Source organism: Eleutherodactylus coqui, chromosome 11, assembly GCF_035609145.1.
Source record: "Eleutherodactylus coqui strain aEleCoq1 chromosome 11, aEleCoq1.hap1, whole genome shotgun sequence".
Classification (NCBI taxonomy): Eukaryota; Metazoa; Chordata; class Amphibia; order Anura; family Eleutherodactylidae; genus Eleutherodactylus; species Eleutherodactylus coqui.
This window is the reverse complement of record NC_089847.1, coordinates 8,217,937-8,238,450: the sequence shown is the minus strand read 5'-3', so window position 1 is coordinate 8,238,450 and position 20,514 is coordinate 8,217,937. Positions and strand designations below refer to the sequence as shown.

At 49.5% G+C, this 20,514-nt stretch overlaps 1 protein-coding gene across 3 annotated transcripts in view; it reads left to right on the top strand.

Moving 5' to 3' along the window:
- The first annotated feature begins 1,292 nt into the window (after window positions 1–1,292).
- LONP2 (lon peptidase 2, peroxisomal) overlaps window positions 1,293–20,514 on the top strand; it is a 60,239-nt gene continuing 41,017 nt past the window's right edge. Inside the window, exons 1-6 of one of the 3 annotated variants that reach the window (XM_066583918.1) lie at window positions 1,293–1,606; window positions 7,941–8,175; window positions 8,301–8,432; window positions 10,597–10,719; window positions 10,886–11,061; window positions 11,154–11,248. In XM_066583918.1, the coding sequence (XP_066440015.1) occupies window positions 1,356–1,606; window positions 7,941–8,175; window positions 8,301–8,432; window positions 10,597–10,719; window positions 10,886–11,061; window positions 11,154–11,248 (1,012 nt within the window). In that variant the 5' untranslated portion in view covers window positions 1,293–1,355. The remainder of the gene's footprint in view (window positions 1,607–7,940; window positions 8,176–8,300; window positions 8,433–10,596; window positions 10,720–10,885; window positions 11,062–11,153; window positions 11,249–20,514) is intronic. The other 2 variants (XM_066583919.1, XM_066583917.1) reach the window with 2 other exon arrangements.

The following is a 20,514-nucleotide window of genomic DNA, read 5'->3' as shown; positions in this document are numbered from 1 at the left end:
CAAGATGAAAAGGAGAGGAGCGAACACCAAAGAACCCAAAGGAAGCCAAACAGCAAGTGGAAGAGAAGAGCACCGAACCCTGAGGAACCCTAACAGCAAGGGGAGAGCACAGAACCCTGAGGAACCGCAACAGCAAGAGGAGAGAAGACCGAACGCCAAGGAAGCCCGACAGCAAGCGGAAGAGGAGAGGACCATAACCCAAGGAAGCCCAACAGCTAGGGTAGGCCGGTGATTGAGACCCTGAATCAGTGATCAGCGAGATAGCAGGAGAACCAGAAGAGCGCGGTATCCCTAAGGCCGGTGTAATATGGGCATGAGTGCATTTGCACCGTGTATTTGTGTATGTGCGTGCTTTACTGTACTTTTTTGCGCATGCAAGTCACACAAATGGATTCTATTCACTGCGTATTGTGTGACACAGGCCTCAGGGCTTCTACCTGCTAGTGTTTTTTTAACGCTGTGATATCGCTGTGTTTTTTTCAATGGGACTTTCTAATGTTAAAATCGCATCGCACAAAAATCGCAAGTTTGTGCTTTTGCGATTTTTGTGCGATTTTAACATTAGAAAGTCCCATTGAAAAAAACGCAGCGATATCACAGCGTTAATAAAAACCGCTGGCGGGTAGAAGGCCTGAGGCTGGATTCACACAAGCGTATGTGCGTGCATTTACATGAGCAGCACGCAGTGAATAGCGCCCACTGATCTCACTGCGTTCAGACATATTAGTGTATTTTGCGGTCACATTTCGCAGTATGTACTATTTTCTGGCACAGTTACACACAAACATAACACATGTTGATTACAATAATTGCCTCTTTCGATGACGGGGAGTTTTGGCGCCTGCTTTTTTGTACGCAGAATTGTGCACGAAAATGTATTGTAAAATACATCAATTTGCGCGCAAATATGCAACGTCCATTCCACAAAAACGTGTTTATGCTGCTGGGAATCTGGACTAAGGCCAATAGAGCACAGCGTATATTGAAGAATTAGGTGAACTACAGCGTTAAACGCCGCAGAGAGGTCCACGAGGGCCGGTAGAGTGCGGCCACCATATGATTTAGCAGTCAACATCTTGTCATGCAGAAGACTAATCAGGCAGGGCAGGCTGGGACTTGTAGCTCCACAACCTTTAGCACGCATGCAGATGGTTCCCAGGACGGAGGCTTCACATCTCCGGCTGCTCCCCATTCATCACTTTACCTCCGAGCCTGCAGTCCCCCCAGTGACCACTAGATGTCAGTCGTCGCCGCAGTGCGCGGTTGGAGCTTGTTTGTCCGCTCTGCGCTCGCCGTACTTGTAGTCCGGATCTCGCCCTTTGCCCGGTGTTGCCGTCCGCAGTGCTCGGCTGATCATGACCACCGGCGGCTCCATCCAGATCCCCCGCCGCCTGCCGCTGCTGCTCACCCAGGATGGGGTGCTGCTGCCGGGCTCCAGCATGCGGTGCAGCGTGGACAGCGCCGGGAACATGGAGCTGGTGCGGAGCCGCCTGCTGCGGGGGACCTCGCTGAAGAGCACCATCATCGGGGTCATCCCCAACACCAAGGACCCCGCCGGTGCCAGCGAGGAGCTGCCCGCCCTGCACAGGTGTGCCAGCCCTGCCATGTATGTCAGACGTCCGCATGGCTGAGGTGCCCGCTGGGTTGTCAGGAGTGGTGGGGTCCCCGTTGGGGAGTTGTCAGGTGTCGCGGGGTCCCCCCAGAAGAGTTGTTAGGTGTTGTGGGGTCCCCCCCCCAGAAGAGTTGTCAGGTGTCACGGGGTGCCTCCCCCCCAAGGGAATTGTTAGGTGTTGTGGGGTCCCCCCCCAGGGGAGTTGTCAGGTGTCGCGGGGTCCCCCAGGGGAGTTGTCAGGTGTCGCGGGGTCCACCCCCCCCAAGGGAATTGTTAGGTGTCGTGGGGTCCCCCCCTAGAAGAGTTGTCAGGTGTCGCGGGGTGCCCTCTCCTGCTGCAGATGTTGCAGTTCTTTCCTCCATTGTAGTTCTGACAGCGTCCCCTCGGTGGAGTTGTCTTCTTCATTAGCATGCTGACCCCCAGCGCAGTTGTTGCGGGGTCCCCTTGGCGGGGCGGTCGGGCAGCCGAGTGAGGTCCCCTCTCTGTTGGGCTTGTTAGGTAGCCGGGGGTCTGGAGGTCGCTTTGGTGGGATTGTCGGGTAGCCGGTGGGTTTCCCCTCTTGGTTGGCCTTGTCAGGTAGCCGGGGGGAAAAGGGGGTTCCCTCTCGGTGGGGTTGTCGGGTAGCTGGGGGGAAAAGGGGGTTCCCTCTCGGTGGGGTTGTCGGGCAGCCGTGGGGAAAAGGGGGTTCCCTCTCGGTGGGGCTGTCGGGCAGCCGGGGGTTGGGAGGTCCATTCGGCGGGCACCCGGATGCATTTGACCTCACATTTGTGTAGTTTTTTCCTTTGTGGGATAGTAAAGTGTAGCGGCGCGCCTCTCTGCTCCATGGAGTGTGCTGGATGTAGCAGGCCGTGACGTGTCGCGCTGAACGTTTATCGCCTGCGGTTTTTGTTCTCATGCTTAAAAAAAAATAAATAAAAAATGTTCGTGCGCAAAACTTTTATAGTGAAAAACCGTATTTTACTATAAAAACAGCCGTGAAGGTCTGAACACGGCCGGCATATAGTAGACTCACACAATCGTATACATTTGTTTAATGTATGTGTAACATATATGCCGGCCGTACGTTATAACCGCGACGTGCCCAGTTCCTACCGCCGTATTCAATCGGGATATATCCACAAATCGCGCGGACGCCCTGCGGTTCTGTCATTTATCGCAACATCCACGCTGTTACATTTCCTGCGCTTCTATAGCGGCAGCGACGGTCGGTACATGTCAGTGCTTTGGGCATTGATACGTTATTGCAGAATACATCGTATTCCCCCCCCCCCCTCCATTACAGAGGACCTTGTATCCCCCCCCTCCATAACAGAGGACCTTGTATCCCCCCCCCTCCATAACAGAGGACCTTGTATCCCCCCCCTCCATAACAGAGGACCTTGTATCCCCCCCCTCCATAACAGAGGACCTTGTATCCCCCCCCTCCATAACAGAGGACCTTGTATCCCCCCCCCTCCATAACAGAGGACCTTGTATCCCCCCCTCCATAACAGAGGACCTTGTATCCCCCCCCTCCATAACAGAGGACCTTGTATCCCCCCCCCTCCATAACAGAGGACCTTGTATCCCCCCCCTCCATAACAGAGGACCTTGTATCCCCCCCCCTCCATAACAGAGGACCTTGTATCCCCCCCCCTCCATAACAGAGGACCTTGTATCCCCCCCCCTCCATAACAGAGGACCTTGTATCCCCCCCCCTCCATAACAGAGGACCTTGTATCCCCCCCCCTCCATAACAGAGGACCTTGTATCCCCCCCCCTCCATAACAGAGGACCTTGTATCCCCCCCCCTCCATAACAGAGGACCTTGTATCCCCCCCCCCTCCATAACAGAGGACCTTGTATCCCCCCCCCCTCCATAACAGAGGACCTTGTATCCCCCCCCCCCTCCATAACAGAGGACCTTGTATCCCCCCCTCCATAACAGAGGACCTTGTATCCCCCCCCTCCATAACAGAGGACCTTGTATCCCCCCCCTCCATAACAGAGGACCTTGTATCCCCCCCCTCCATAACAGAGGACCTTGTATCCCCCCCCCTCCATAACAGAGGACCTTGTATCCCCCCCCCCTCCATAACAGAGGACCTTGTATCCCCCCCCCCCTCCATAACAGAGGACCTTGTATCCCCCCCCCTCCATAACAGAGGACCTTGTATCCCCCCCCCCCTCCATAACAGAGGACCTTGTATCCCCCCCCCCTCCATAACAGAGGACCTTGTATCCGCCCCCCTCCATAACAGAGGACCTTGTATCCGCCCCCCTCCATAACAGAGGACCTTGTATCCCCCCCTCCATAACAGAGGACCTTGTATCCCCCCCTCCATAACAGAGGACCTTGTATCCCCCCCCCCTCCATAGCAGAGGACCTTGTATCCCCCCCCCTCCATAACAGAGGACCTTGTATCCCCCCCCCTCCATAACAGAGGACCTTGTATCCCCCCCCTCCATAACAGAGGACCTTGTATCCCCCCCCTCCATAACAGAGGACCTTGTATCCCCCCCCCCTCCATAACAGAGGACCTTGTATCCCCCCCCCTCCATAACAGAGGACCTTGTATCCCCCCCCCCCTCCATAACAGAGGACCTTGTATCCCCCCCCCCCTCCATAACAGAGGACCTTGTATCCCCCCGCCTTCATTACAGAGGACCTTGTATCCCCCCGCCTTCATTACAGAGGACCTTGTATCCCCCCGCCTTCATTACAGAGGACCTTGTATCCCCCCGCCTTCATTACAGAGGACCTTGTATCCCCCCGCCTTCATTACAGAGGACCTTGTATCCCCCCGCCTTCATTACAGAGGACCTTGTATCCCCCCGCCTTCATTACAGAGGACCTTGTATCCCCCCGCCTTCATTACAGAGGACCTTGTATCCCCCCCCCTTCATTACAGAGGACCTTGTATCCCCCCCTTCATTACAGAGGACCTTGTATCCCCCCCCTTCATTACAGAGGACCTTGTATCCCCCCCCTTCATTACAGAGGACCTTGTATCCCCCCCTTCATTAGAGGACCTTGTATCCCCCCCCTTCATTACAGAGGACCTTGTATCCCCCCCCTTCATTACAGAGGACCTTGTATCCCCCTCCTTCATTACAGAGGACCTTGTATCCCCCTCCTTCATTACAGAGGACCTTGTATCCCCCTCCTTCATTACAGAGGACCTTGTATCCCCCTCCTTCATTACAGAGGACCTTGTATCCCCCTCCTTCATTACAGAGGACCTTGTATCCCCCTCCTTCATTACAGAGGACCTTGTATCCCCCTCCTTCATTACAGAGGACCTTGTATCCCCCTCCTTCATTACAGAGGACCTTGTATCCCCCTCCTTCATTACAGAGGACCTTGTATCCCCCTCCTTCATTACAGAGGACCTTGTATCCCCCTCCTTCATTACAGAGGACCTTGTATCCCCCTCCTTCATTACAGAGGACCTTGTATCCCCCTCCTTCATTACAGAGGACCTTGTATCCCCCCCCCCTTCATTACAGAGGACCTTGTATCCCCCCCCCTTCATTACAGAGGACCTTGTATCCCCCCCCCTTCATTACAGAGGACCTTGTATCCCCCCCCTTCATTACAGAGGACCTTGTATCCCCCCCCTTCATTACAGAGGACCTTGTATCCCCCCCCCTTCATTACAGAGGACCTTGTATCCCCCCCCTTCATTACAGAGGACCTTGTATCCCCCCCCTTCATTACAGAGGACCTTGTATCCCCCCCCCTTCATTACAGAGGACCTTGTATCCCCCCCCCCTTCATTACAGAGGACCTTGTATCCCCCCCCCCTTCATTACAGAGGACCTTGTATCCCCCCCCCTTCATTACAGAGGACCTTGTATCCCCCCCCCTTCATTACAGAGGACCTTGTATCCCCCCCCCTTCATTACAGAGGACCTTGTATCCCCCCCCTTCATTACAGAGGACCTTGTATCCCCCCCCCCTTCATTACAGAGGACCTTGTATCCCCCCCCTTCATTACAGAGGACCTTGTATCCCCCCCCTTCATTACAGAGGACCTTGTATCCCCCCCCCCCTTCATTACAGAGGACCTTGTATCCCCCCCCCCTTCATTACAGAGGACCTTGTATCCCCCCCCCCTTCATTACAGAGGACCTTGTATCCCCCCCCCCTTCATTACAGAGGACCTTGTATCCCCCCCCCCTTCATTACAGAGGACCTTGTATCCCCCCCCCTTCATTACAGAGGACCTTGTATCCCCCCCCTTCATTACAGAGGACCTTGTATCCCCCCCCCTTCATTACAGAGGACCTTGTATCCCCCCCCCTTCATTACAGAGGACCTTGTATCCCCCCCTTCATTACAGAGGACCTTGTATCCCCCCCCTTCATTACAGAGGACCTTGTATCCCCCCCCCCTTCATTACAGAGGACCTTGTATTCCCCCCCCTTCATTACAGAGGACCTTGTATCCCCCCCCCTCATTAGAGGACCTTGTATCCCCCCCCCTCATTAGAGGACCTTGTATCCCCCCCCCCTCATTAGAGGACCTTGTATCCCCCCCTCCCTCCAGTCATTACAGAGGACCTTGTATCCCCCCCTCCCTCCAGTCATTACAGAGGACCTTGCATTCCCCCCCCCCCCAGTCATTACAGAGGACCTTGTATTCCCCCCCCCCCCCCAAGTCATTACGGAGGACCTTGTATTCCCCCCCCCCCAGTCATTACGGAGGACCTTGCATTCCCCCCCCCCCCAGTCATTACGGAGGACCTTGCATTCCCCCCCCCCCCCAGTCGTTACGGAGGACCTTGTATTCCCCCCCCCCCCAGTCGTTACGGAGGACCTTGTATTCCCCCCCCCCCAGTCGTTACGGAGGACCTTGTATTTCCCCCCCCCCCCAGTCGTTACGGAGGACCTTGTACCCTCCCCCCCCCCCCCAGTCGTTACGGAGGACCTTGTACCCTCCCCCCCCCCCCCAGTCGTTACGGAGGACCTTGTACCCTCCCCCCCCCCCCCAGTCGTTACGGAGGACCTTGTACCCTCCCCCCCCCCCCAGTCGTTACGGAGGACCTTGTACCCTCCCCCCCCCCCCCCCAGTCGTTACGGAGGACCTTGTATTCCCCCCCCCCCCAGTCGTTACGGAGGACCTTGTACCCTCCCCCCCCCCCCAGTCGTTACGGAGGACCTTGTATTCCCCCCCCCCCCCCCCCAGTCGTTACGGAGGACCTTGTACCCTCCCCCTCCCCCCAGTCGTTACGGAGGACCTTGTACCCTCCACCCCCCCCCCAGTCATTACGGAGGACCTTGTACCCTCCACCCCCCCCAGTCATTACGGAGGACCTTGTACCCTCCACCCCCCCAGTCATTACGGAGGACCTTGTACCCTCCACCCCCCCAGTCATTACGGAGGACCTTGTACCCTCCACCCCCCCAGTCATTACGGAGGACCTTGTACCCTCCACCCCCCCAGTCATTACGGAGGACCTTGTACCCTCCACCCCCCCAGTCATTACGGAGGACATTGCGTTTCTCCACCCCCCCCCCCCCCATTGTTGCGTGTGTTCCTACCCCCCTACCCCCCTCACTGTTAGGTTGCGTCTCCTCAAACTGCCCTCCTCCCCCGCCACCCCTTTTCATTATTACAGAGCAGCTCCCGCTCCCCACCCCCCTCCTCCACACACGCTCCTCTCTTCAGCCTTTGGACTATTCTCTCTTCACCAGGTTTATATAACGGCTCAGAGGTGAAGGGCGATGGCCGCAGAAAGATCAGATGAATATTCTGTAAACCCAGGAGTCAATCGGAGTCTTTATCAGTCCCAGACCTAATGAGCTGAACAGTGTGGGGCAAACCCGAGAGTTGGTGCGTCTGCATTGGATGGTCATTGAGAGTCTTGTATAGGGAAAGTACCGGCGGGCCGACTGTCCTGTATGGGCGGAGCCCCGGCGGGCCGACTGTCCTGTATGGGCGGAGCCCCGGCGGGCCGACTGTCCTGTATGGGCGGAGCCCCGGCGGGCCGACTGTCCTGTATGGGCGGAGCCCCGGCGGGCCGACTGTCCTGTATGGGCGGAGCCCCGGCGGGCCGACTGTCCTGTATGGGCGAAGCAACTGTCCTGTATGGGCGGAGCCCCGGCGGGCCGACTGTCCTGTATGGGCGAAGCGACACTCCTGTATGGGCGGAGCCCCGGCGGGCCGACTGTCCTGTATGGGCGGAGCCCCGGCGGGCCGACTGTCCTGTATGGGCGGAGCAACTGTCCTGTATGGGCAGAACTCCGGTGGGCCGGCTGTCCTGGATTGGGGAAACCCTGGGGGTTCAGCAGGCTGTTGCCAGGGCCAGCGAGATGGCACTAATATCACTTCTGTTCTCTGTAGGATCGGGACTGCCGCCTTGGTCGTGCAGGTCATTGGCAGTAACTGGCCGAAGCCGCATTACACCTTGCTGGTAACAGGTTTGTGCCGATTCCAGATCGTAGAGGTTCTGAAACAACGGCCGTATCCCGTCGCGGAGGTGGAGCAGCTGGACCGGCTGGAGGAGCTGAGCAGTAAAGCCGAGTTTAAGGAGGCGCTGGGGGAACTTTCCGAGCAGTTCTACAAGTACGCCGTACAGGTGGGTGACGATACGGCCGCCATGACTGCTCTCCGTACTCTTAACTGACAGATGTGGGGTCTCGGCTGTCACCCAACGATCCTCGGAGCGGCTGTACCTGACTGTTCTGTGTTCTTCCCCCTCAGCTGGTGGACATGTTGGACGGCTCGGTGCCCGCCGTGGCTAAACTGAAGAGGCTGCTGAATAATCTCCCCAGGGAGTTACTGCCGGACGTCCTGACGTCGATCATACGGACCAGCAATGAGGAGAAGCTGCAGGTCAGAGCGACACGTAGCGAGATCCCGTCTGCCGCCTCCTCGACGCCGGAGTTCTTTATTTTGCTCTTTCCTTGTAGATGTTCTGTACTATTGGATGACAGATGATTGGAATCGGGTCTTTGCCACAGATCTGCATGCCGAATTCTGTTGCGGAAAATCACATTTCGGTGTCAAGAAGTGGAATGTAACTTCTTGAAGCGGAAATGCATCAGAATTCAGCAGACAGGTTTTACCTATTGATGGGGGTAGATCCGTGCGCCGAGGCACAACGGAAACTACAGTGGATTTTGCCATGTGAAAAGACCCTAAAACTTCTCGTAGCTGAAGATGTGTTACAATGTAACGCAGTCTGGACAATCCTCTGCGAGGTAAACATATGAGCAACACAAATCTCACTCCCTTCCTGCTGGTTTGTTACAATGTATCAGTCTCGGTACAGACTGTTTATGTAGACTGGATAGAATTGTAACAACCCTTCTGCGGCGAGACATATTGGTTTCATACAGGTTTTTAGCCTCTGGGTAGGAGAACGGATGTTCCCATTCACTGATGGTAAGCAGAGATCTAGAACAATAGTGAAGAATTGAAACACGAAGTTTGATAGAAAGTTAGAGAACTTGTTGCCTTGTGTTGTGACTCCTTTTTATTTTGACCATATGAGCCCCCCCCCCCTCCTCTCCCCTCCTTATGGTGTCTGATGGCACATTCACAAAGCAGCTATCGAGCCAGACAAGACACTTCTAGTTCCGCATCCAATAATCCAGAAAGTTTTATTAGCCGGCACTAGTCCTAAATCTTCTCATTAACAGTCGCAGTGATATCTGCATGTGCTCCACCCGTGCAAGAAGGGGTTATATAGTTTATGACCGTCTGATAATCCAGAATACTTTCTAATCCCTCACCTCCTGGTATTACCAGATTACAGGGGTTGTGCCAAGATGTAACATTATTCCCTATACACAAGATAGGGGATAACTTGATGATCGATTGGGGTCTGACTGCTGGAACTCCAGGATCCCGAGAACCGGGGTGCAGACGAGCCCCCATGGGAATGGAGTGGGGGATACAAATGCGCACTTATAAACACTCCATTCATATCCACAACCGTGCAGAGATTGCTGAACGTTCGTACTCAACATGTTCCATCACTGCCATTGAAATGAATGCAGCAGTGGCGCGCATACGTGTTCCATGTCCTCTGCTACATCTATATAGGGACCTTCGCTCTCTGCAAAATGGGGTCCCATTGATTGGTTCCCAACCAATTATAAACTTATAGCACTTTTACACGGCTGATAAATGGTTCAGATGTGAATGGAGGTGGGCGGGCAGGAATGAGTCTTCGACTAGATCCACCTCCGTTCATTAAGCGATGATCGTTTCTGTGTAAAAGTATCAGACAGATCGTTCCACGTGAAAGGGTCCTTATCATCGGGGTGGGGATAACTTTAGATCTTGGTAAACTTCCTTAAGGAATGCAAATGGCAGATTATATAATGCCTCCACAGCACCACCTACTGGAAAGTAGTTTTCGGACAAGTCTATGTCCAACACGCATGTCACATGACTAAGTTTAAAAGCCAATTATTGTGCAAACCGTGCCATCTAATGAGCAGTTTGCATGAGGATTGTGCAATGTAAAAGGGCCTTAAGAGTATAAGCCAAGCCAGAGAGGTCATACTCCTCCAGACCCGCTTCACAGACCTCACCCGGTCACCTAGAACCGTACTCTACACCAAAAATGGGCGATAATCCCCTTAACAGGGTTATATTTTCCTTCTGGAGAAGAATATATTGACTTATAGAGAAACTACCTTTCAATAGGTGGCGCTGCAGAGCCATTATACCATCTCTTATTTGCATACAACATTTCCCAGGGAGCATTGCATAGCCTGTAAGACTCCTCACACCTACTTGGCGCTCTCCACAAGGAGAAACTATTTTTTGCCCGATCCCAGATTAAACGGGTTGTACCATAATTGACATTTATCTCCTATCCACCGGACAGGTGAGAAGTCTGATCAGTGGGGTCTCACCTATGAGCCTGAGAATGAAGGTCCCATGTCTCCCTCTGCTCCTCACTGCCATTGTTACCGTTTGCTCCGCGCTCCAATCTATATCCACATCAATGTGTATAAGGTTCTCACTTTTCTTTCTTGATCAGATCCTTGATGCTGTTGAGCTAGAAGAAAGATTCAAAGTGACCATCCCGCTTCTGCTGCGTCAGATCGAAGGGTTAAAACTTCTCCACAAAACACGGAACCCCAAGATAGATGATGACAAAAGGGTAAGTAACGCGGGGAGCCGGTCCTTCTACCACCGTCATGGATGAGGGGCAGGAGAGACATATGTGGTTACCTGCACTGATACATTGTAACAAATCCAGTAGCTGCATGTGAGCAGAACAAGGTTTACAGGTGCGTTTTCATTGTATTATCTCTATTTATCGTTAGATTGTTGCGATCCGTCCTCTGAGGAAGCTCGGAGGAGGAGCCGGTAAATCACTTTCTCTGGAGAGCGGAGAAGATGATGATGAGGATTCTGATGACCTCATCCTCTTGGAGAAAAAGATCAAGTCGTGCGCCATGCCGGAGCCGGCGATGAAGGTGTGCATGAAGGAAATGAAGAGGTGAGGATGGGAGATGTGTGAGCTCTCGGTGCTATTCCTCCCACCTTCCCCATCACCTTATGTGTATTATATATATTATTCTCATGGTGCAGACTGAAGAAAATGCCGCAATCCATGCCGGAGTACGCACTCACCAGGAACTATCTGGAGCTCATGTCCGAGCTACCCTGGAACAAAAGTACTAGAGGTGAGATGCATCGTATCTGACAGCCATACTAATTATATGTGCCCTTACCACAATGCCTCAGGATTGAGCAGAGTTCATGTAACTACTATAATACTGCCCCCTATGTACAAGAATATAACTACTATAATACTGCCCCCTATGTACAAGAATATAACTACTATAATACTGCCCCCTATGTACAAGAATATAACTACTATAATACTGCTCCCCTATGTACAAGAATATAACTACTATAATACTGCCCCCTATGTACAAGAATGTAACTACTATAATACTGCCCCTATGTACAAGACTATAACTACTATAATACTGCCCCCTATGTACAAGAATATAACTACTATAATACTGCCCCCTATGTACAAGAATATAACTACTATAATACTGCCCCCTATGTACAAGAATATAACTACTATAATACTGCCTCCGATGTACAAGAATATACCTACTATAATACTGCCCCCCTATGTACAAGAATATAACTACTATAATACTGCCCCTATGTACAATAATATAACTACTATAATACTGCCTCCGATGTACAAGAATATAACTACTATAATACTCCTCCTATGTACAAGAATATAACTACTATAATACTGCTCCCTATGTACTAGAATATAACTACTATAATACTGCCCCCCTATGTACAAGAATATAACTACTATAATACTGCCCCCTATGTACAAGAATATAACTACTATAATACTGCCCCCTATGTACAAGAATATAACTACTATAATACTGCCCCCATGTACAAGAATATAACTACTATAATACTGCTCCTATGTACAAGAATATAACTACTATAATACTGCCCGCTATGTACAAGAATATAACTACTATAATACTGCTCCCTATGTACAAGAATATAACTACTATAATACTGTCCCTATATACAAGAATATAACTACTATAATACTGCTCCTATGTACAAGAATATAACTACTATAATACTGCCCCATATGTACAAGAATATAACTACTATAATACTGCCTCCGATGTACAAGAATATAACTACTATAATACTCCTCCTATGTACAAGAATATAACTACTATAATACTGCCCCCTATGTACAAGAATGTAACTACTATAATACTGCCCCTATGTACAAGAATATAACTACTATAATACTGCAACTATGTACAAGAATATAACTACTATAATACTGCCCCCTATGTACAAGAATATAACTACTATAATACTGCCTCCTATGTACAAGAATATAACTACTATAATACTGCCCCCTATGTACAAGAATATAACTACTATAATACTGCCCCCTATGTACAATTATATAACTACTATAATACTGCCCCCTATGTACAATTATATAGCTACTATAATACTGCCCCCTATGTACAAGAATATAACTACTATAATACTGCCCCCTATGTACAAGAATATAACTACTATAATACTGCCTCCTATGTACAAGAATATAACTACTATAATACTGCCCCCTATGTACAAGAATATAACTACTATAATACTGCCCCCTATGTACAATTATATAACTACTATAATACTGCCCCCTATGTACAATTATATAGCTACTATAATACTGCCCCCTATGTACAAGAATATAACTACTATAATACTGCCCCCTATGTACAAGAATATAACTACTATAATACTGCCTCCTATGTACAAGAATATAACTACTATAATACTGCCCCCTATGTACAAGAATATAACTACTATAATACTGCCTCCTATGTACAAGAATATATCTACTATAATACTGCTCCTATGTACAAGAATATAACTACTATAATACTGCCCCCTATGTACAAGAATATAACTACTATAATACTGCCCCCTATGTACAAGAATATAACTACTATAATACTGCTCTCCTATATACAAGAATATAACTACTATAATACTGCCCCTATGTACAAGAATATAACTACTATAATACTGCCTCCTATGTACAAGAAAATAACTACTATAATACTGCCTACTATGTACAAGAATATAACTACTATAATACTGCCCCCTATGTACAAGAATATAACTACTATAATACTGCCCCCTATGTACAAGAATATAACTACTATAATACTGCCCCCTATGTACAAGAATATAACTACTATAATACTGTCCCCTATGTGCAAGAATATAACTACTATAATACTGCCCCCTATGTACAAGAATATAACTACTATAATACTGCCCCCTATGTACAAGAATATAACTACTATAATACTGCCCCCTATGTACAAGAATATAACTACTATAATACTGCCCCCTATGTACAAGAATATAACTACTATAATACTGCCCCCTATGTACAATTATATAACTACTATAATACTGCCCCTATGTACAAGAATATAACTACTATAATACTGCCCCCTATGTACAAGAATATAACATCTATAATACTGCCCCCTATGTACAATTATATAGCTACTATAATACTGCCCCCTATGTACAAGAATATAACTACTATAATACTGCCCCCTATGTACAAGAATATAACTACTATAATACTGCCCCCTATGTACAATTATATAACTACTATAATACTGCCCCCTATGTACAAGAATATAACTACTATAATACTGCTCCCTATGTACAAGAATATAACTACTATAATACTGCCCCTATGTACAAGAATATAACTACTATAATACTGCCCCCTATGTACAAGAACATAACTACTATAATACTGCCCCCTATGTGCAAGAATATAACTACTATAATACTGCCCTCTATGTACAAGAATATAACTGCTATAATACTGCCCCCTATGTACAAGAATATAACTACTATAATACTGCCCGCTATGTACAAGAATAGAACTACTATAATACTGCCCCCTATGTACAAGAATATAACTACTATAATACTGCTCCTATGTACAAGAATATAACTACTATAATACTGCCCCTATGTACAAGAATATAACTACTATAATACTGGCCCCTATGTACAAGAATATAACTACTATAATACTGTCCCCTATGTACAAGAATATAACTACTATAATACTGCCCCCTATGTACAAGAATATAACTACTATAATACTGCCCCCTATGTACAAGAATATAACTACTATAATACTGCCCCTATGTACAAGAATATAACTACTATAATACTGCCCCCTATGTACAAGAATAGAACTACTATAATACTGCCCCCTATGTACAAGAATATAACTACTATAATACTGCCCCCTATGTACAAGAATATAACTACTATAATACTGTCCCCTATGTGCAAGAATATAACTACTATAATACTGCCCCCTATGTACAAGAAAGTAACTACTGTTTTATAAGTGTGTATTTTAGTGTTAGTGTCCCTTTAAGTAGTATTGTTCTGTTCCCTTCCCGACTCTTTTTTAGGTTGTTGTACATCACCTCTCAGTGAGTGTAGCGCCCCCTGTGTGCAGCAGCTGCATTGTGTGCTCATGTTATCACATGTGTCTCGCTTGTGTTTGTCTTCCCACGCTCGTTGTGACTGTAAACATCAGATGACAATCCTTCGTCTCCGCGTGTGAACTGGTTTTCGTCATTTCTGTGTCTGGCCGTTAATCGTCTTCTGCTTCTCGCTGTGTTTTTGTAATCCGTTCCCCATGAAAACTGGTCGACTTTGCAAACTTTGTGCCGCTGCTATCTGGTGTCAGCAGTCGGGGCAGCTGTTGTTCTAGGAACGGATCCAAGCCTGGCAGCACTAATGCTCAGCATGAACCTGCACTGATACAATGGCCTCTTCCCATGGGAAAGCCGCAGGACCCTGATGCCGCTGCACGCACTCTCCCACCGCCATGATGGGCGCTTGTTCCAGGGCAGACCCGCCATAATCACTGACGGGGTCTGCCATCCATGACTGATTGCTGGGACCTCGCTGCCTCTCCTAGTAGTTTGTGTATCGGTGCAGCACTGAATAGAAGTTTCTACAATCACTGCTTTATGTTCAAGATCTCTGCTTGCTGCATTTGAATGGCAATCTTTTCGAATTGCTACAGAGGCCTCCTGCAGTGGGAATGAAGCTGTATGCTCGCCACTTCTGAGAGTTTGTCACAGTTGTATCCAGCTTGGAATACAGACTGATACATTGTAACAATCAATCAGGACAGGAGAGAGATTTGTAGTATTGCTGCTGTCTGGAGCTCACTGAGGATTGCTGCACTGGATACATATAAAGAAAAGTGCAGCTTCTTAGCCATGAGTAATATAAAGGTTTCTATTCACTGAGCCCGGTGGATGCCAGCTGTTACTGACAGCTAACAGCCACAATCGCTCCTAGCTCTTGATCGCAGCTGTTTGATATCTTACATGCACGGCTTGACCACAGTATGTAAACTGTCAGTTGGAGGAGGTGTAAACCCCCACCCCTCTCCCAACTCACCATTATCCCCCTTCCCACCATGATGCGATCATGGGTTGTTGATAGTTGCCATGGCAGCCCCGGCCTAGCCATAGCTCCCAGGGCTGTCATGTATTGAATCCTATTAAGCCCTGCCTGTGACTTAATATGTGAATATGAAAGGTACGATATACTGCAGTACTGGAGTATTGCACTATATTGTAGAAGCAGTCAAATGATCGAAGGTTCAAGTCCCCTAAAGGGGCCAAGAGAATGATGTAAAATATAATAAGAAACGGAAATATTTCTTTTCATTCTGTCTAATTTGCGTTTTTAAGGGGACGTCTGCAGCCAAAAGCCGTATTTGTCCCATTTTAATAAAACGTGAATGAAGCCAAACAGAATTCAACAGAAATATTTCCGTTTTCTTTAAACCCATTGGAATCGCTGAGGAACAGAATGGGTTAATGGGGGGCGCTGCTGCGGAGAACAAGACCTCAGCTGCGCAGTACATACGTGGCGGGTGTCATCTAGTCGTTGGTCAGGCTATTCTTGCGGATGACGACCCCAGATCATGTCTGACAACGGCTGTCCGGCTGGAGTTCCCCTTTACATCCAGACGTTTCGTCTCCTTTGCCTCCTCAGCCGAATGCTCTTGTGTTAGAGGTTGGGCCCTCTGACTGCGTACGGAGGCGGGCAGCCAGAACCATCTCCACCCGCTCCACATCCATTTACTGGGCATGATCGCTCCTGTGTGAAAGCTCAGGCGCAATTATCACTGGGTCGACCATTGGACACTTCTGTGTCGGAAGGATTGGGGACTGATATTCCTCATCTCTGACCCTTCTGTTCCCCATCTGTCCGCAGAAAGTTGAGCCCCCCCCCCCCCTTCCCATTACACACCATAGAGTGTGGCCCCCTAGATGCAATAGACCTCTAGGAAATGTGCGCATATTTTCCCTGACCAGTCATAATTGGCAGAGGACCTCATAGCCTTCCGTTGGTTTAATCAACAACCATTAGATAAAGTTCACTGCAGGACAACTTTTGCTATTTTCCACTAGCGACCATTGAATCTGCAGGAAGAGCTCCTCCCCAGCAGGTGGCAGCAGCGCACTGGAGGTGCCTCGTTACATAACCTGTTTACAGGCTGCAGGACCCGGAGATCTCCACGTTTCCAGACCTGCTTCCATTCTTCCTTCTGGGCCAAATATTCCATTTATTCCATTTTGTGGTTTTACGGGTTTTGTCCTTTTGCAGTCCTTGTTGTGGTCCGGGGACTCACAGATGTGGCATTCCTCGTGTGCATGTGATACACACGGCGTGTATTGTTTGGCGTTGTTGACCACCCCCTCCAGATTCCTGGGCTGTTTGGGACTGTAGGAGGATCCCTCCTGGGGGGGCTGTGTTTGGTTTGGCCGCTGCCCGGCATTGTCTGCAGATGGCCATTTCTGCACAGTTGATACTTTGTATCGTCTTGTTTTAGATTTTGCCTTTTGTTGCTAAACAAAACCTTTCCGATCTGCTTCAAGCATTTCTTATAATTCCTGTAACCTGATATAATAGAGACTGGGGGGGGGGGGGGGGCAGGGGGGGGGGGAAGGTGATCATCAAACCGTTAGAAAGACTGTAAACCTCTTGTCAAACAGTCCAGTATACAGTAATGGTCCGTAACATCCAACCGCTGGAGGGGGACAGAATAGAAAGAAACTCTCTGATAGAAGTGATTACACATCAGAGCAGAAGGGTCATTAATTATGGAGAACCGACCCCTTGTAGGGAGGCTCTAGTACCCTGTTGTACCGCCTCTAGCTTGGATACAAGATGTGATACGGGTGGGCATGGAGGCTCTAGTACCCTGTTGTACCGCCTCTAGCTTGGATACAAGATGTGATACAAGCGGGCATGGAGGCTCTAGTACCCTGTTGTACCACCTCTAGCTTGGATACAGGATGTGATACGGGTGGGCATGGAGGCTCTAGTACCCTGTTGTACCACCTCTAGCTTGGATACAAGATGTGATACAGGCAGCATGGAGGCTCTAGTACCCTGTTGTACCGCCTCTAGCTTGGATACAAGATGTGATACAGGCAGCATGGAGGCTCTAGTACCCTGTTGTACCACCTCTAGCTTGGATACAAGATGTGATACGGGCAGGCATGGAGGCTCTAGTACCCTGTTGTACCACCTCTAGCTTGGATACAAGATGTGATACGGGGTGCATGGAGGCTCTAGTATCCTGTTGTACCACCTCTAGCTTGGATACAAGATGTGATATGGGGGGCATGGAGGCTCTAGTACCCTGTTGTACCGCCTCTAGCTTGGATACAAGATGTGATACAGGCAGGCATGGAGGCTCTAGTACCCTGTTGTACCGCCTCTAGCTTGGATACAAGATGTGATACGGGAGGCATGGAGGCTCTAGTACCCTGTTGTACCGCCTCTAGCTTGGATACAAGATGTGATACAGGCAGGCATGGAGGCTCTAGTACCCTGTTGTACCGCCTCTAGCTTGGACACAAGATGTGATACAGGTGGGCATGGAGGCTCTAGTACCCTGTTGTACCGCCTCTAGCTTGGATACAAGATGTGATACAGGCAGGCATGGAGGCTCTAGTACCCTGTTGTACTGCTTGGAGCTTGGATACAAGATGTGATACTGGCTTGGAGGCCCTAGTGCCCTGTTGTACCACCTGTAGCTTGGATACAAGATGTGATACGGGGGGCATGGAGGCTCTAGTACCCTGTTGTACCACCTGTAACTTGGATGCAAGATGTGATACGGGGGGCATGGAGGCTCTAGTACCCTGTTGTACCACCTCTAGCTTGGATACTAGATGTGATACATGTGGACATGGAGGCATACTGGTTCTTTATGGTATCCTGCGGCATATTGTGCCATTTGCTGTAACTGAGCCTCTAGATTGTGCAAACTCCATTGGCTGTAGAAGTTGGCGTCCCAGAAGGTCCCCTACATGTTCTATTAGTAATAAATCTGGTGACATGGCAGCCACAGCAGTGTGACAATGTTATGGGGGCTCCTGCGACCCCCTTGTGTGTGCGGTCGAGCATTATCCGGCTGCCTCTTTGAAGCCGCCATGAGAGGAACACATGTGGCTGCAGGATGTCCTGAACATACCGCTGAGCTGTCATTGTCCCTCGTACCACCACTAGGGGGACCGACTGTCGTATGCGTTCAACTTCTATCCTTAGTCACGTTACAAGGCCTTACAGAAGGTCACACGTTGACTTATAGGGAAGCGGCCTCTTAATAATTGGCGCCGCAAAGTCCTTTTACCACCTCCTGTTTTGCATACCTGATTTCCCAGGGAGCATTGCACTTCCAAGTCTCCTTATGCCAACTTGGTGCTGTCCACAAGGTGAATGAGTAGTTCCACAGACTTAATGTTATACGACATTAGTGTTGATGTTGCATGCTGATGGTCGCTCCTGGAAGTTTGTGTAAAGTATCCCCCCCCCCCCCCCCCCCTCGTATCCTGCACTTACATCTACCCACAGATACAGAAAAGTGAACGTTCCCAGAGTCGATTTTCATTTTTTTTTTTTTTCCGCGGCGGTCCGAGTTCTATCAACATTGGGAGTTCAGGAAAAGAAAATAAAAGCGCAGGAGAGCGCGGCAGACGGGCGTTTGGTGCGGAGCCAGATCATTGTTTCTGCAGAGCGAGGAGGAACCTTTAACTACGGACGGAGCAAAACATCGGCCCGTTCCCAGGGGGGCTGACATTCCAGCCGTGTGACAGACCCACAAATGAGCTGCAGAACACCAACCATCACTGCACATAGAAGTCATGAGAAAAGCTGCCGGCACCCGGCTTTCCCAGACCCCTGAGTGGCCGATCGTTAGTAAGGTTATTGCCAGCTGTCCCAGGAGCGGAAACCATTATTATTAGTGGTTTTTGTTACTTTTTGGTTATCATAGTTAAGTACTCTTATACGGTCCCCTACGCACAATTCACCGGCCCGCTCATGATTGGCGCTGCCCTGTATGGTAATTCTCACTGTGACCCCGGAGTGCGGCATAAAGTCACGTGACAAGTTTTCCGTGGATCAGTTTCAGTGTGAATCCACATTAGATGGAAAATCCAGCGATCGGAGCGACTTCTAACGAGGCCGGTCATCAGTGCTGGACTAGCCGGGGGCTCACTGCCAACTGCGGTGGTTTTCTCATATAATGGTGCAGAGAGTATACAGAGAATGGCGCGATCGAGGGAACCATCCAGTGAAAGGGAATCCTGCGGACGGAAACAACTCATCACTGAAAGGGGTCGGAGGAGGATGTCAGGAATCGTTCTGACCAACAGGCTGCACAGTCAGCTGAATACAACGCTGGAGCTGCAACTAACGTGTCCGAACGCACAACTCGCCGTTCCTCCGCACGGATTGTATAACAGCGGGCGATCAGTTCCAGCGCCATTGTGTATAAGGGAAACAGAAAGACGAGACTCCAGCGGGCAAAAGAGCGCAAAACTTGTATCACTGAGCAGCGGGAAAACATCTCCTGGTCAGATGGAGCCAGATGTCTGTTGCTGATGGGAGGTCAGAATTTGGCACAAGCAGCATGAAATCGCTGACCCCTTCCTGTCAGCCGGTCAGAACATGTCAGCACCGCCATCTAATCTGCAGCAACTACAAGAAGCTTCCTGTCCGCAGGGGCCGGTATTCCTGCAGGACCATTTCATCACCGAGTGGAATCTATGCGACAATGAATTGCTGTGTGGTTGGAAAAGTCAGACGCGCTACTAGATGGGGTCTAATAAAGGGTTGTTCGGTGTGTATCCCCAGCACTATTCTGTACCTCCACCCCACATATTACTTGTAGTGTCGGCACCCTCCTTGATGGTCATGCTGTGAATAGCCCCCATGGGACCAGCACCGTCTAGGGGGGAGACTTGCACGGTCCTATAATGGCGCCGCTGCAGCGAATTGT